Source organism: Dysidea avara, chromosome 4 (genome assembly GCF_963678975.1).
Source record: "Dysidea avara chromosome 4, odDysAvar1.4, whole genome shotgun sequence".
NCBI lineage: Eukaryota > Metazoa > Porifera > Demospongiae > Dictyoceratida > Dysideidae > Dysidea > Dysidea avara.
Genome location: NC_089275.1, coordinates 43,033,094 through 43,050,096, shown reverse-complemented (window position 1 = coordinate 43,050,096; position 17,003 = coordinate 43,033,094). Strand labels below are relative to the sequence as shown.

The following is a 17,003-nucleotide window of genomic DNA, read 5'->3' as shown; positions in this document are numbered from 1 at the left end:
CAAGAGTGGTGAATTACTGAGTCAGTTTGCATTGCACTAAGTTCAGATGATGAAGAAGCAGACAGCAGCAAAGAAGTCTTTCCTAATGTAAAGGTTTTTCCTTTAGATTTTGAGACATTGAAGTCTTCAACTGGCTGGATGAATGATAGATTGATAAATGCTGGACTGTCTCTACTCAAGCAATAGTTTCCGAACATAGTTGGATTAAAGAATGTGGTAAGTGTTCAGACTTGTGGGTTTTCTGATGAGTCTGGTGAAGAAGAATTTGTACAGATAATAAATTGTTTTGGCAACCACTGGATTTGCATCGCTAACAAAAATTGTAAGCAAAATGAGGTGAAAGTTTATGACAGTATGCGCACAGGTGACCTCTGTGTCAATGGAAAAGAAATCATTACTTCACTAGTGAATACATCAAGAAAATACTTATCATTGACTTTTCCAGATGTTCAGCAACAGCAAGGAGGATCAGATTGTGGCCTATATGCCCTTGCATTCAGTTTCTCCTTGTGCTCTGGGACAGATCCAGCGAAGTTATTATATCACCAGGATGAATTTACGTAGATCACACTATCTCCGTTGTCTAAAGAGCAAAGAAATTACCGACTTTCCACATGATAAAATTATGAAAAACCCTGGGAAATCACTATTGCATAGAGTAAAGGTATATTGTACTTGTCGCCTGCCAGATACTGGGGATAGCATGGTTCAGTGCTCAAAATTCCTGGGATGGTTTCACCAAACATACTTAGAAAATGAATGGGAAGATGACAAACCTTTGCCTAAACTGTGGTATTGTCTAGACTGTAGGTAACTATGGACTGAAAGTCATATACATCTTTCATTGACTCTAAATGTTGTATTATTGTAAGCTGTTACATTATCATGACAAACGTCTTTAGCACATAGTACATGTAGCATGTATGTGGTATGCTTGAAACATGAGCAGTGTAGTGTGTGCAGATGAAATATTCATCCATGTACATATATTATGATAGTCTGCTGACCAGTGGCACTCAGGATGTACTGTCAACACTTAGCTAGCTAGGAGTTTAAGCTGGTGGCATGCAGTGGCCGTTATTCTACATTTGTATATAGCTATACGCATCCACAATACATATTGCAAGTGTCGATACAGTATTAAACAAGATGATGGTCTTTATTGATCAGTGTCGATAGTCATCGGTGGCTTCTTATTGCCACCGATCGGTGTCAATAGTCAGGTGGCTTTTTAATGGGAATTAGTAAAACGCGGAATAACGGAATTGCGGAATAACGAAATAAGCAAAACTTATCATTTGCAGATTGTACAAATAGTTACATGCTCTATAGCAATCATACTTTATTTACACCTTGCAACAGCTCTACATGGCACGCCACGGCGATGGATAGCTAAACAGCAGCTGGGCGAGCATTAAATGGGACGAGCGAGCACACAACCAATCACCCTAGAACGATCTACCTTCGCTAAACTTACTTATCTACACTCCTTAGTTGATATAGCCACAAAACGCCAAGACCTAGTTCTATTCTTAGGTTAAACTAGCTGCCCTTCATGTGCATACTACCGGATTTATTAGAGTCACACTAGAGTTCAGTAGGGAAGTCCAGTGGTTGTGTGTCTTTAAATGGATTTCAAAACTCTTCAGGCTTGAATAAAGAGTGTAGCTAAGTAAAGTTAGCGAAGGTAGATCGTGCTAGGGTGATTGGTTGTGTGCTCTTCCCATTTAATGCTCGCCGGCTGCTGTTCTATCCATCGCCGTGGTGCGCCATGCAGAGCTGTTACAAGGTAAATAAAGCATAATTACTATAGAGCATATAATATTTGTACAATCTGCAAAAGATTAATTTTGCTTATTTCGTTATTCCGCAATTCCGTTATTCCGTATTCCGCGTTTTACTAATTCCCGTGGCCTTTTTAATGCCACTGATCAGTGCCACTAGTCATCATTTATTGGCTTCTTAACACTAGTCGGCGTCAGCAGTCTTTCGTGGCTTCTTATTGCCACCGATCGGCGTCAATATATGTGGCATTTTATCTTTTTTTTCCAACGACGAAGCACTGAACGCTGCATATGTATACTGCCACATATGTAAATGCCGTCATGAGCTAGAACGTACTAGCTGCTGACCCATAATCGAAAATTTTTGGTATGTATATATAATACATTCAGTGGCTGCACTCGTATTGGCTTGGGTGATTGATCGCCCTGTACATGCCATCAGCCTAATAAGTGTTACCAAGAGTAAATAATGGAAGAGAGAGTATCCAACTGCCATATACTGCATCAAAAAAATGAGCACGTCAAGTAGAGAAGCCATCCTGTAGTGCTGTCAAAGTAAGTGTTGAATGAAGTAATAAACACCTTCTAGCTCAGACTGTTTGACTTCAAATCATGCCTGGACACTTCAAGGCAGTTGGATACTCTCTCTTCCATTATTTACTCTTGGTGTTACATATTAGCTGTAACACGGGCATTCGGGCTTTGCCTGATATGTATCAACGTTGAAACCGGGTCACTACTGCTGACCCGGATGACCCACTGACCCGGATTTTACCCGGATGTGACCCGGATTAATTAAAGCCTAGGCGTGCGATAAGAGCTATGTTTCGGCACGTTTTGAGCGTTTGATTCGTGTTGAGTAAATATTGCAACTTCAGCGTAGCTGTAGGTTGAAGACCAAAAAAGAAAAAAAGGTCATCACCTACTGACAATAGCCATAGATACCCTCAGTTTCGTGCTACATACTGCACTTACTAATAAATGGGCGTAGCTGAGCGTATGTTGATAACGCGATAAGTGGGCGTGGCTCACGAAAGAGCTACGCGATAGCGTTTATAAGTTTCCACGTCGTCAAACGAACAATTTCGTTTCTCACGTGATCCAATCCGGGTCAGACCCGGATAATTTGTAAACCGGGTTGGACCCGGAGAAAATGTGACCCGGATGACCCGACCCGGTTTCAACGCTGATATGTATGCCCTCGCGCCTTGGGAAGTCGGGAATATATATCAGACAAAGCCCTCATGCCCATGTTACAACTATTATTTACACCATAAACGCTAAATTATTGCATAAATCCAATAAACTTAATTTACAAGAGCTAAATAACATCACAAAAGATCATAACTATATAGATTATTCATAGTGAAAGTTGGGGGAATAAAAAGTGTAAATGTTACTAAGTGCTCAAAATCGCACAATATGCACAATGGATTTCTCACATGAATGCATCAGGATTAAAAGTCATGAGACAATGTGATTGTATGTAGCTAGTTCTATTTATTTATTTGTTACCTAATTTGTCAAAAGACAGGATGACACCAAATAAATGTACAGAGATGTTGTAGTGGCATTCTATATACACCTACACCATTCAGGGTGTTTTAGCACACGTCAATTGTGGGTTCAGTAAATATTAATCAAGTACACTCCATGGGTGCATATGCTAAAACACCACTAAATTGCACAAAACACCCCCCGGTATACACTTGGTTAATATATATCCAAAAATTGTAACTTTTATGAACAAGATTATTGAGTATGTTGAATTTATTATTATGTTACATATCCATTACAGTACTTTGCATTGATGATTGTGATACTTTAGAGATGCGATCATGTTTGCACCGTCAGTATTACTTTCATAGACCCTCACAAAGAATCTTTTTTAAAAGTGTAACACACCTTTAGTGTGTTACTAAACTAAATACTCTCTTATGACACCCTGATGGAGTGTAATTACAAAAAACAGCATTTACGTAGAACACTTGATGTTTTAGAAAAACCTGTTTTTGTAGATGCACATAACACTGCAGCACCAAAGTAAGAGGAAAATATATGACCGAATTTGGAAAATGGGTGCATTTGACACCTAAAATATTTAATGATCAAATCACAAACTTTATAGTGAAAATCTACTTGTTAATAGTTCCATTCTCAATGCCAATTACAAGAAAATTCTTGAAATATTTTTAAAACTGTGCCCTGCTCTTATTAGCAATCCACTGAACATGAAAATTCTAATTATTTCACATGCGCCCATATGGGTGATTTTCCAAAATTCAGTCACATATGTATAAACTGTATAAATAAGCTTAAAAGATAAAAGGAAGATGCCTTGTTTGCTCTGATTTCAGTAGTCTCCATGGTTGATCACTGGATGACCTTTTCGTAATGTACTGAGTCAGCTCTTCTGTAAATAAAGTATAATCAATGGCATAATGAGGTTGGGTGAGTCCATCCTCTGTCAGTGATGGAAACTGTTCCATTGTAAGAGTGACTGCTTCTGTAGGTGCAATTCCGTTGTTGCACAATTTGATGTAATAACAGCACTCAGCACTGCCAGGGACCTGGTGTATTTTTCTACAGTTTTGTCCTAGTTGTGATGATGCAGTAATCTGTGGGTCTCCATCAATGTAAGCATATGGTATACAACCGGTTTTGTCCACAGTCATCTCATTAGCACCATGTTGTATCAAATATTGTGCTATGTGAGTGTGTCCAGCCAAGTATGCTATGTGTAGAGGTGTGTAAAAATCATCATCCTTGATGTTTACATCTACTCCGCAATCTTCTACCAAAAAGCAAACAACATCAAAACAACTAGTAAAGACAGCAAGGTGAAGAAGAGTGAAATCTTTATTGCTGTTAATAGATACACAAGTTTTTAAATAAGTAATGATGAATGACTGAGGTGCTACTCTAAACAGTTCTAAGGTAATTGAGTCCTCTTTGTCTTCAATGGATTTGGGATTTACAGCATATTTCCATACTAATAGTTCCAGAACTTCTATCTTTTGACTCAGAATAGCTGCATACAAAAGATTTGTTGAGCAATTATCTTCAGACTATATCCTCCCTGAAGTGGATATGTTACGAGGTTTCAAGAGACTCTGGATATCAGAAATGTTACCATTGAGTACAGCTGATATGAGAGCTTTATATTCACCAACTGAATATTTTGTCACAATACTATCTGAGGAGGAGAATTGAGATTGACTGATATCTTTCTGTACACACAATGATTTCAGTAACTGAGACACAATAAGGACATGAGAGTCATCTCTTAGTCTCACATGATCATCCTCCACTATCCACCCACTCATCTTCATCAACTCCTCACAAGCAGGATACCTCCACACTTTACTGCTAAAAGTCTTGTTGGCCAGTTTGATTTGACAATATTTGTCATCATTTGGGTGTTGAATAATATTGTCAAAGATCTTCCTCAGTGTTGACAAGGTAGCCTCTAGATCTTCAGGACTCAGAGAGGTAATAATTTTTTCAAGTTGGTTGGATAACATGTTTGTGTTTCCAAAGGAATTGTGCAAATGAACGACACTAGAAGTACGATCTTTGCTTCGAGAAACTACCTATAGTATTATAAGAATGACATGATTATTAATGTTAAAGGTTTAGATATTTGGATAACAAAAGTCCATAGACATCACCTTACACGAATTCTTTTGATATTAACACTTCTCATCATGCACAATAGCAAATGTACCATGAAGCCACCTAACTTCAAATGCATATTCCAGGGTACATATCTTATAAACCCTGGCTCTCCGTGGTACATTTAGGTTGGCTATGGTACATTTTAAAAGTACTATGGCCTTGATGTGGGAGCAGTACTGACAATTTATTTTTATAAAAACTTGAGTCAAAATCGATTGTGGGAATGTATGATTGGTCATGTGATGAAAGCTATGCATCAAATTTTGCATCCTAGCTAGCTACAGCACTTAACTGAAGTTATTTGTCACCCTTTCCATCCATGATCATGAGTATAGAAAAGTTGTTTAAGGTGAGAACTGATGCTATATCATATTCACAAGCATTTCGCCGCATTTTCGAATACGGACTACACCCACTTTTTGAGTAACACACACCATTTGCTAATAAACAATTTTGTTATTGTCTTACAAACATCCTGTACTATGAGATAACCGCTCTACACCAAAGCTTATCCTTAGGCCAACAATTGTAAATTCCTTGTTTCCTGTCCTAGTCAGACAAAAAACACCATGCAGGCGGGCGACTATTATTTATTATATTGTTAAAATCTATTATTTAATATCAAGGATATGCTTTTTTCTCTCTCAGATCTAGTGATTTGAAAGATATGATTTTGCTGGGATTCAACAAGATTCAAACCTCTAGAAGGTTAGCTTCGAAGTGGTGCAGACCCCTCGTGTTTCTTGCGCAGCCAGAAAGGCATTTGTCTTGCTTGTGGTGACACTAGCACTAGCCTGACTCTGTGCCATCAACTTCAACAGTGCGAATTTTCCGAATGGTACATTAATAGAGAATGGGACTTGCGTTCATTACTGTATCTCAAGTTTCACTAAGGCTACTTGAAGAGATCCACTGCTAGTATATATTCGGAGCTATGCACTAAATAACATAACATCTGAAGCTTGCATCAGAGTCCACCTATCCAATAAAACACCACAACACTAGTCTTCATCCCAATGACATGACCACACAACTCCCTACCAGTAGTAATATTTAGGCCATGTGACTATATATCAAATGCAATAATAAATTTGCATGCAACTTTATAAATACCATGCGGGCAGGTGACAGGAAACAAGGAATCTACAATTGGTGGCCTTATAGATGTTTACTAAACGTTGTAAACAGTGTGTAAAACAATGCAGTGGTTTTAAAATACTTGTGAAATTGCTTAATTAAACTTTTCCATGATACCTTAGGACTCAGCTTGCCTGCTCATGTTAGTCACAACATTAGTTGTGCTGACCCATAATTGAATTTTATAGTTGGTCTATATAATAAATCAGTGGTCAGCCTCATATTGGCTTGGGTGATTAATTGCCCGTCATGATACATACCAGTTGTATCACGTGCCCTCATGATTTGCCTAATATGTACACCCATGCCCTTGGGCCTGTGCCTTTGAGCTTGGGTACACACAGGTAAATCACTTGGGCCCATGATACAACTACTATACTTACATACAATACTACTGTAAAGCTTCTAGATGTACATCTATAGCAGCAGTAGCAATTACAGTTTTCTTATGATTTAGATCATCTGCACAACAGATGCACAATTGGAGTACATACTCTACTTACCTGCTTTATTCCTGGAGATATTTCTATTTGAGTATCATCAACTTTTATGTATCTGATTTTAAAATCTACCAGCTTTTTAGCATCCTGAGGAGACATCTGATACTGTGACAAGTGAGACTTCACTGTTGCAGAGATCTGATATATAAAAGTAACACAGCCTTCTTGTGCACCTCGGAAAATGATTGATCCTCTTTTAAGATGAAAACACTCATACAAAATGCTCTGAATACCTATTTTTGCCTTTAAGGTAAAATCACCTCCAACATACTTTATTTCTAGTTTGTGAGTTCCTGGTATGAAACTCTTGATATCTCGTAACTCTCCATCCTCAGACAACAAGTCTAGGTCTTTCAAAATGGAAGAATGCAGCTCTTTAGAAAAATCATCCAGTAGTTTTATGGCTTCTTTACACTCAGTGGACTCGACAAGTGCCAGTAACAACTCATAATCATACATGCTACAATATTTACCAATCCAGAGAAATAGTTGATTTGTGTTCGTTATTTTGACAAAAGCTTCATCAGTGGAAAATATTGTTTGATTTTCATCATCAGTTGATGACAAGTTTAAAATCAGTTGATCAGTGTCATATTTCTGTTGTTCAATAGCACACTTTATTTTACCAACAACATTTGCATATTTTCCTTTCAATCTTGTGATGGTACGAGCATGTAATTGCACCTCATCTGGCACTATATCAATTATAAATACACCAAAATAACTAAGTAATGCACAAATAACATGATTGAAGGAACATGAAAAGCTGCTTACTGTAACTTTTATCATTGATTGCAAGGAAGCTATGTATATACGTTACTGTTTTATTGACCCAATAAATATTTTTAAAATTACATTGATAATATATAGCATAGCATTACGTATGTCATGAACTGTTGTTCAATTGACCAATACAATGAAAATAATATTATTATGTAATAAATGTTTTATTAAAATTGATGTGGTTTTCCTGGAGCCCAAGGAACACTCAAAATTGTGTTGGTGTGAAAGATGTTATAACATAGTAATTATCACTGACATAATTAATACTTTTCATAACATTTTTAAATTATTATGCACACATAAGATTACCGCATTATAGTATCCCTTCAATCGATTTTGAGGGTAGCATTCGGACTTGAATTCAATGTAGTTTTTGGATACTATTCAATCTTAAGGCCTTATTATAATATGCAATGGTAAGAAATGAATTGAACTGCTGTTAATAATGCTGTATATAGCTACCTGGTCCGGGAGTAGTAGTGATACTTACTAGTTGTGTTTTTTTAATTTTGACAAAAGCATCTTCAGCTGAAAATATGGTTTGGTTTTCCTCATCAGTGGCACACGAGTTTAAAATAAGCTGATCAATTTTGTAATTCTTCTCCTCAAAGATGCGTTTTATTCTTTCAACTACATTTGCATATTTTCCTTTCAGCCGTGCTATAGTATGGCCAAGTAACTTCCTCTCATCAGATTCTGTATCAGTTAAACGTGATGGAATTACAAAACACATGTAAGAAACACATTCTCAATCACTGTCCTGTTTTCAATGTTAACTGATTGTGTCTTATCACTGCTTACAAAAGTTGCCTTGCTACTTTAAATTGCTTACCTTAGTTGGCATGGTGCACACAAGCAAAGGGGGAGCTTTATATTAAAGTGTTCAAACTGCTTCAGTTTTTAGCTATCAGACTATCAGGTAAGTAAATGTCCATAATATAATCCAGTAATAGTTAGGCTGAGATTCAGTGCTTTGCATTGTCAAGCATATTATCAACCATGCCATTTGTTTGATTGTTTTGCATTTTTTAATGGAGTATCTTCCATGTAACTGCACTGTACTTTCTACACAGCAGCACCGTTGAAACAGCATAAAAATACAGCAGATTTCTGCATTTTGATTCTCTCATGCATAGTACAGTACAATAAAATCATTGTAACCCCTTACCAAAAGTTCACTGCAAAACCAATCTAAAATCATTACTACGCTTGTGCTATTTATGTTGGTGCAAATTTGAGTATAGAGGCCAGGGGCGGATTTAGGGGGGGGACTAGGGGGGCTGTAGCCCCCCCCCCCCCCCCTTTCCTTTATAAGTTAGTGCTTGGCCAGTAAAACCCTAAATCTTCTATGTGCATCAAAAGCAGACTTATTTCAGGAACTATGCATCACTACCAACACAAATAATGTCTATGTAAGTATACCTATTGTCCAACTCTGTTCCAGGAGAATATAGCTTCCTTTTCCTCAATAACAATAACAAGAGTTCTTCATAGACAAGTTGCAATTGTGGGTTGCATCTCCAGTTACAAAAGTTTTAATTGTGGGTTTTGTTTTATTCAGATGATTAGCAGTGTTTTCCACTATGGCTATGCGAGGTGATTAGTGTGGTTTTTATATTTTATATGATTCAAAAGTGTTAGTTGGTTTAATTAGTAATGTTAGATATATCAGCTTCAGTAGATAGCTACCAACTCAGCCATTTAGCAAACTGTGTAGTCTTTTGGTAATTTGCAGTTTTATACTATAGCATATTCACCCACTTTTGTCTTTGAATGTAAAATCTGTATCAGTTACCTTCTGATATGACCCTATGCTGTTGGTTATAGTGCTGGCATTTGTAGCTAGCGTATAATTCCGTCTTCATAACCCGGCAGATAAAATAAGTTGACTATCACAACAGCAAATTCAGAAAGCCCATAAATGCAAATATAGTTGCACTTTGCTAAGGATTGCCAATAGACTAGCTAATAGCTATTAGTACTCTTCACTGCATTCTGCTTTTCAGTACACATGGCTAACAAAGTGTCACTAGGCTAAGAAGCATGCATGCTAATAACTGTGACATTCAACATCCATTAGCTATACATGTTTCTGCCTCACAGATTTAGCTGATTAGAAGAGGAGCTGATGCATTATGGCGTATACCTAGCTATATCTAAATGCTTGGTAGCTACAAATGAAAAGACTATCATGCATGCATGATAGCTATACTCAATGCATATTGCAATCAGTCTTGATTTAATGGAAAAGTAAAATTTGAATGATATATATATATATATAATAAACTCAAATTCCATTATTTTCCACTGAAAAACTGCTAAAAATACTCTCAGATTCACCTCGAGGGCCTAATGTTCAAAAATTTCCTGGGGGGGGCATGCCCCCACCCCCCTAGGTTGGCATGCTAGTGTGCTTTGCACATTAATGTAGTCACTATTCCAAATAGCTAATTTGATCATGGATACTACATGATCTTACAACTATAGGGCCTTGTGAGAAGGATGGATATCTTCTAATGTCTGGCTAGTTACCTTTGTCCCCTTGCCCCCCCTTTCAAAAAATCCTAGATCCGCCCCTGGAGGCAGTAGCAGATCGACAGTCACCACATGCAACACTAATCATCCATAGTTGCTGAGTATGAGAAATTAGCATCTGCAGCATTCTGACTCCCATGCATGGTACACTTAGCCTGCTAAGAATACTTTGCCAAATGAAAATTATGGTCTAGTGTGTGTCATTCTTTAGGTCCATAATCTAGAACTGTAGCTAGCTGAACTACTCATGAGACTGTCATTTATCACTATGCAACTCTTGATCAATGTAGTCCACTTAGAAAGCAGTTTGATTTGTGCATAAATTAAGCACTCAATATCAAAAATTTTAGTCCTGAAACAGTTTTAACTTCTGGGGGGCTGCCCAGACCTCCTGCTCCATAAACCCACTACCCTGGTGCACCCCCCCACCCCCTTACCCTGGTGCAACCCCTTGCCAAACCCTGGATCCGCCCTTGATAGGTTAGCAAAAGCATCAAGCATTATGCTACCTAATAAATGCAATTTTCAAACATTTAATTACACGTATGTTAAAGATAGAAAGCAACTATTGCACGATAATTATTTGATATACAAAGTATGTAAAATGACTGTTTATTGGCTGAATATCATCTCACAGGAACTGTAATAGAGAGTTACCTACTCTAATACAACAATCAGGAAATACTGTGCTTTCTAATAAAATGAGTCTCATTTTCAAAACATAATGTTGGCTTGATGGTTTAGCATTGCTCAAATGCATAATAGGCTGTTTTTGACAAGAAATGGTGTCATGTGCATGTTGTTGTTTAAACTTGTGATACCAAAGGTGGGTGTGGACTTCTCAGATCAATATTGGGTAGAATTAGTCCCACCAATATCATGTTTATGGCTTTACATGTACTGTACGACCATTCCCATTCAGGCTGTTTTTCATTTGCATGAGTGTGCTAATATTACGGTTAGCATATAGGATTGGGCTCCTTTAAGGAGTAAAACATAAAGTCAGCATCAGTACAATCAGAGTTCAAATTGGATGCTTACAGCTACCTTTAATCTTAGATAGCTCCAAAACAATAGTTGTGATTTTACATGTACAGCTTCTGAAAAACATGTCTCTGAAAGAAGACCCAACACAGATGCACATACTGTAGTGTGAACCTTAGCATTCCATGCAAACAGTGATCAAGTTACCATTTAAATGCTATAAAGTATAATTATTTGCCCTTAATCACAAGGGGGGGGGGGGGTTACTGGTGAACACAGAAGATTTTGTAAAGGAATGCAAGCATAGATAATAGAGTAATAGGGATAGGAAACGCAATAACGTGACGTCACAAAATACGTACATTTCTATTGGAATTCCGTGTAGTACGTCACGAACATACTCGTTACGCTTGATGCGCTTGTATCAAAGAGAAACAAAATGTTGTAACGACAGAATTTTGTAACCAACGACTGTGAAACTTCGCTACAGTGAACTCAAGTAAGTAATCGAGGGAAATAGGATGGTACCAACCCTCAAGGAAGTTATACGCAAAATTAAAGGAGATTGAAAGTGAAAAAAACGGCCCAAAAATTACTTTAAACCACTTTACTTTCTTCGTAAATATATTCTATCCTTTTAACTGTGATAAACCTATTCCTTACCATTTAACAGAGGGAACCAGAGGAAATATCGGAGCAAAACAGGAACTGTTGCTTGAAGAAACGACTAAGTATCTTCCATTTTTAACCAAAAGCTTAAACCACCTTGCAGTACAACGCAACGGTAAAAGACTGTGTTGGTGACACGCCTAGCTTACCACAAGATTCGAAAGTGGAACCGGCTATAAAAGAAGCGGTATGGACGAGGCATGAAGTTACGATGAGCGAAAGTGTGACAGCGTGTAACAATCACGGTTAATGCGATACGCTTTGTTACAAAATCTACGGTCTGAATTCTCTCCCCAAAATCTCTCACATAGGCCTAAATACTTACTGTAGTCTGTTGGATTACTATTTACGCTGCTTAGAACACTAATTCTCACAAAACTGTCTTGTCCTTTCAAGTCACGCGTAACGGAAATCAAACCGGAAATCGCTTGCGTTTCCTATCCCTATTACTCTATTATCTATGATGCAAGTATTTCACATGTAGTCATATAATCATCTAGGACATAATAATATTATTAGTTACAAGAGAATCTTTTCAAATATTTCATATGCAAAAATAATAGTGACAATATTAACAGACCTGTTGAAGAGTCTGTAGAAATTTCATGCAGTGGGTGCTGCAGCTGTTGTATAGGCCTTGGGCTATCTACAATAACAACAGGCAACCAACAACTGATACAAAGCTCATGCAATATGTTGAACATTAAGTTACCAATAAGTACACATGATACATGGCATGCATGTGTACATGATTTATACTAGGGTGATACCAATGCCAATACTATATCAGTATCGGTACCAATATTACAAGTGTTGGTATCAGTCAATCACTAGGTGTATTTCATCTATGAACTATAGCACTATTTATAAAACACAAGTGGCTTTAAAGTGTAGTAACATATCATTGCAATTGAGCTTGGGTGGGTGAAACTGTAGTGTGTGCGTGTGCGTGCGCGTGTGTGTGTGAATGCGTGTGTGTGCGTGCGTGCGTGTGTGTGTATGGTGCATTGGCTCAAATCCCGAATCAGTCAGAAGGCTTTTGGTGGAGTATTGGCTGTTTCTGTAATATCAGTTCATCAGACAGCCTGTATTAGTACTAGATAATAAATATCGGATATCAAATCTAAAAAATGTGGTATTGGAACAGATATTATATTGTACTGTATATAGCAGGACAGCATGCGTTTTAAAGGAATATATGTAATACACGTATATCCTATATACTATGTATTAGAGTTGCAATGATACAGTATGTATGTAGACATATCAATATATTGCCTCTGGTGTATCACGATACAGCGATATATTGCACAATACAAAGTGGAGTCTAAACAATATTCTATATCGTTTTTTAATGGAGCTATATTTTTCTTTGAGAAGCATTACATACTATTCAGTTTAACCACAATGTACAATAATTTGATTTTCAGCCACGATATCATGATACACGATATATCAATACAGTTTTACTTTGTATCAATACAGCAATATTGTCTTTAAACGATACAATACGCAATATATCGTATATTGTTGCATCTCTACTGTGTATATAGGTGTTAAATGCTGTAACTTATGTGTAGTACTCCTTCCCACATATTATGATAATAAAAGGTCAGTACTGTACATATTAATGTTTGCTGCATATGCCTAATGTTAAGCTACAAACTATTTCTTACTTGCTGCCGCATCATCAACCATTGCATTTACTGCACTAGCTAGGACTTCCCAAGATGCGCTACTGTTAGAATCCAACCACTGTTGTAACATCTTACTACAACACTCTTCACAATCGCGAGGGTGATCCTTTTCAATAATCCTCAGTAAGTGATCCTCAATCTCAAGTTGCACACCCAGTTGTCTCCATGACATGGCACATTTGGGTACTACAAATTAAAGTTGTTTAACTCTTTCAGGAGAGGCCTTTTATTTTCTAAAAACGTAAAATGGAATACAAGTACTACATGTATAGTCCTCTATCTTGTGCTGCTATACACAAATCTGCAAAAATGTTGTTCACCTTAAAGAAAAAATGGAATTAAAGTTCAGGATGAAAGTACTGTGATAGATTCATATGCATTGCTATAATGTTGAACCTTTATAACTTTGCATGCGTAAGCTAGCAACTAAGTTGATACACACATCTAGTGCTTCTGTGCTTGTTGCCAAAATTTTTGATGACTGCTCTGTTATAGTAACATAATATTATGATGCTATAGTTACAGTAATTTATTAGTAGAGCACGAATCCTGGCATGTACATAGCTGTGGCAGCATAGGTGTGGTGTCAGCTATAGTGATTTACAAATCAATACATTTTTGTCACTGAATTTGTGTCTGCCCACTAGCTACGTAGCTAGCTAGCTGTGTCTCCACAGAAAGTTATACAAATATGTGATCATCTAGCACAATACTATCATACTAATTTATAGATGAAATATAGCTAACAATCTGTTGAGTCAGGACCATAAAATTGCATTCATGCAAAGTGTCTGGGCCTATGGCTAAGCTGCTAGTAAATTTATATTATTGTTGTTGGAACCTCGCCTCCCCCATCTTAATAATCCTGCCCTGGTATCGAGACGTGTCTTTGAAATGCGTACTGAAATCAGTGCAGCTCTAGCCTAGCTATCTAGCCAATAGAAGAAGAGACACTCACTTTTTTCGTCACTTGTGAATTGTTCTAAACATCGTGATAATGCTCCCAAAATATCAACGTAATACATTTTCTTTGTGCGAGCCAGGAAAACGACAAAGGTATGTAAAGATCACGTGATACAGCTTGTTGAAGCCATTTTTGACTGACAACTATTTGCAGAGGTTTGCGGAATGTTTGCAACAAAACCGTAAAGCGCCAACCGAAATGAAACGTGATCCATTAACTTTGAAATGCGTCACCACACACTTTGATAGGTCACGTTTTTGGTGATTTCCTGTACCCCATACGGATAGTTATAAAAACCGGAATCGAAACGGGAAACGAAACGAAATCAGCCTACAGTCTAGTGGAGGACAATCACTATATTATGCACAGTTACACTATAATATATGTACGCACTACCTGTTTATGCATCAAGCAAGACTCCAGGTGGAAGATTTTTCTGCACGGCGCTTATCGATTATTATTATTATTATTGGGGGTACAGGTAAGGAGGCAAAGCCTGTAAAAACCTGATCTAAACAATCAAACTACTACAAAAATAACTATACAATATCATACTGGTAATCATAATAAAATCTATCTAGGTGTGTCTTAAACAAATTGGTTGAATGAACATTAACTGAGTCATATGGGAGTCCATTCCAACCCAATGGCGGATCCAGGACGGGGCATTTGGGGCAAATGCCCCCCCCCCCCCCCCCCCCCCTCCCACCTTGCGGAGGAGCCAGCCATTCTGATTAAAATAGCTACTAAACTTTATGTCAGGCCAAGATAAGTTTAGCTATCAACTCATGAAAATATGCACATTTTAGTAGCATTATTACAAATTCACCTGAAACCAAAACGGACCAAAGTCAAACTAGCTGTAAAATAGTCACCCAGCACCTTCGTGCGTACTAAGCGCCTCTAAAAACAATTATCGTGTTGCTGTTGTTTAAGACATTCAGATCCTTTAAATAGATTTTAAAACTTCACAACCATCTGAAAAGGCCAAAATGACAAAAATCAACGGTGAGACACTACTAAGAGGTGATTATTTGCTGCTTCAAAAATGCAGCACTGAACTAGAGAATCTGGCTCTCTCTAACCACCTACAACTTACCCTGTTTGTGCCCCTCCCCTTGCCAGCTCCTGGATCCGCCCCTGCAACCATTTATAATTCTTACTGAATAAAAGTGACGGCGTGACAAGCAGGTAGCGTGTGGTTTGTAGATTAGAGATATTAAACGCCTGCTCCTATCCGAGGGTCTGGGGACCCGCTGGGGACTCTACAATAGAAAAGTTCTGTGCTTGGGTAGGCGAGCGTTGATTGTCCCTTGACCACTTACATAAGAGGTGTGCCATAATAGCCACAGATGGCTTCATCCCTCTCTTAAAGGCATGGCTTCATGCAGCCAATCATTACCGTAAACGGTTTGTAATGATCAAGTAGTTATTGCTCTTATGAAAGTGGTCAAGGAACAACCAACGCTCACCTACCCAAGCACAGAACTTTTCTATTGTAGAGTCCCCAGCGGGTCCCCAGACCCTCGGATAGGAGCAGGCGTTTAATATCTCTAATCGATAAGCGCTGTGCAGAAAAATCTTCCACCTGGAGTCTTGCTTGATGCATAAACAGGTAGTGCGTGAATATATTATAGTGTAACTGTGCATAATATAGTGATTGTCCTCCACTAGACTGTAGGCTGATTTCGTTTCGTTTCGTTTCGTTTCCCGTTTCTATTCCGGTTTTTATAACTACCCATTGTAGACTGATATCCTCTGTAATTTGCTAAGTCTCACGCGTGTAGTTGCGCACGTAAGTTATATGACCGGAATCACTACTACTACTACTACTAGCTAGATATATACAGCATATGACATTGCCATGAAATACTTACCTATGGTTTTTCCTTAACTTTTCATGGGTTGCTACCTCAGCACCCATGCATGGAATCCCTTGAAATTACCATATGTGATGGACATTACTGGTCCATGAAAAACCCCCATGGGATCCCAAAAATGACTGATGGTAGATACATTCCATGGAGGTGATTTCACTTTTATGGCAAGCCATAGCTATAGGAAAGTTAATTAGGATGGAGGGAAGGTTTTCTTATTTGTGTGCACATGACCCAGAACCACATGACAAGGTGGAATTGAAACAGATCAGAGTGCCAAGAGAGCAAGCTTTTTAACACTGTAGTTATATACAGGTACAGTGTAGCTAGCTAATTGTTTCATTCACATGCATAGGTGGTTGCAATTGGTAGCTATAATAACGTTGATACTATCC

The 17,003-nt window shown here is 37.9% G+C and overlaps 1 protein-coding gene across 1 annotated transcript; it reads right to left on the bottom strand.

Moving 5' to 3' along the window:
• Positions 1–3,925: 3,925 nt before the first annotated feature.
• Positions 3,926–14,802, bottom strand: LOC136254117 (uncharacterized). Its single transcript, XM_066046791.1, has 5 exons — positions 14,726–14,802; positions 13,747–14,000; positions 12,651–12,716; positions 7,103–7,794; positions 3,926–5,377 (listed from the first exon to the last, which is right to left on the bottom strand). Exons 2-5 carry the CDS (start codon positions 13,937–13,939, stop codon positions 4,853–4,855), a joined length of 1,476 nt encoding a protein of 491 aa, XP_065902863.1. The 5' UTR covers positions 13,940–14,000; positions 14,726–14,802; the 3' UTR covers positions 3,926–4,852.
• Positions 14,803–17,003: the final 2,201 nt, after the last annotated feature.

What these genes read in the sequence shown, in the direction of transcription:
- LOC136254117 (XM_066046791.1), bottom strand. Translation starts at nt 13,939, where the DNA reads ATGTCATGGAGACAACTGGGTGTGCAACTTGAGATTGAGGATCACTTA. An exon ending in GGTTGATGATGCGGCAGCAA is followed by an intron (nt 12,717 to 13,746) that starts GTAAGAAATAGT and finishes TTGTTATTGTAG; the next exon opens with ATAGCCCAAGGCCTATACAA. An exon ending in TATCTCCAGGAATAAAGCAG is followed by an intron (nt 5,378 to 7,102) that starts GTAAGTAGAGTA and finishes ATAATACTATAG; the next exon opens with GTAGTTTCTCGAAGCAAAGA.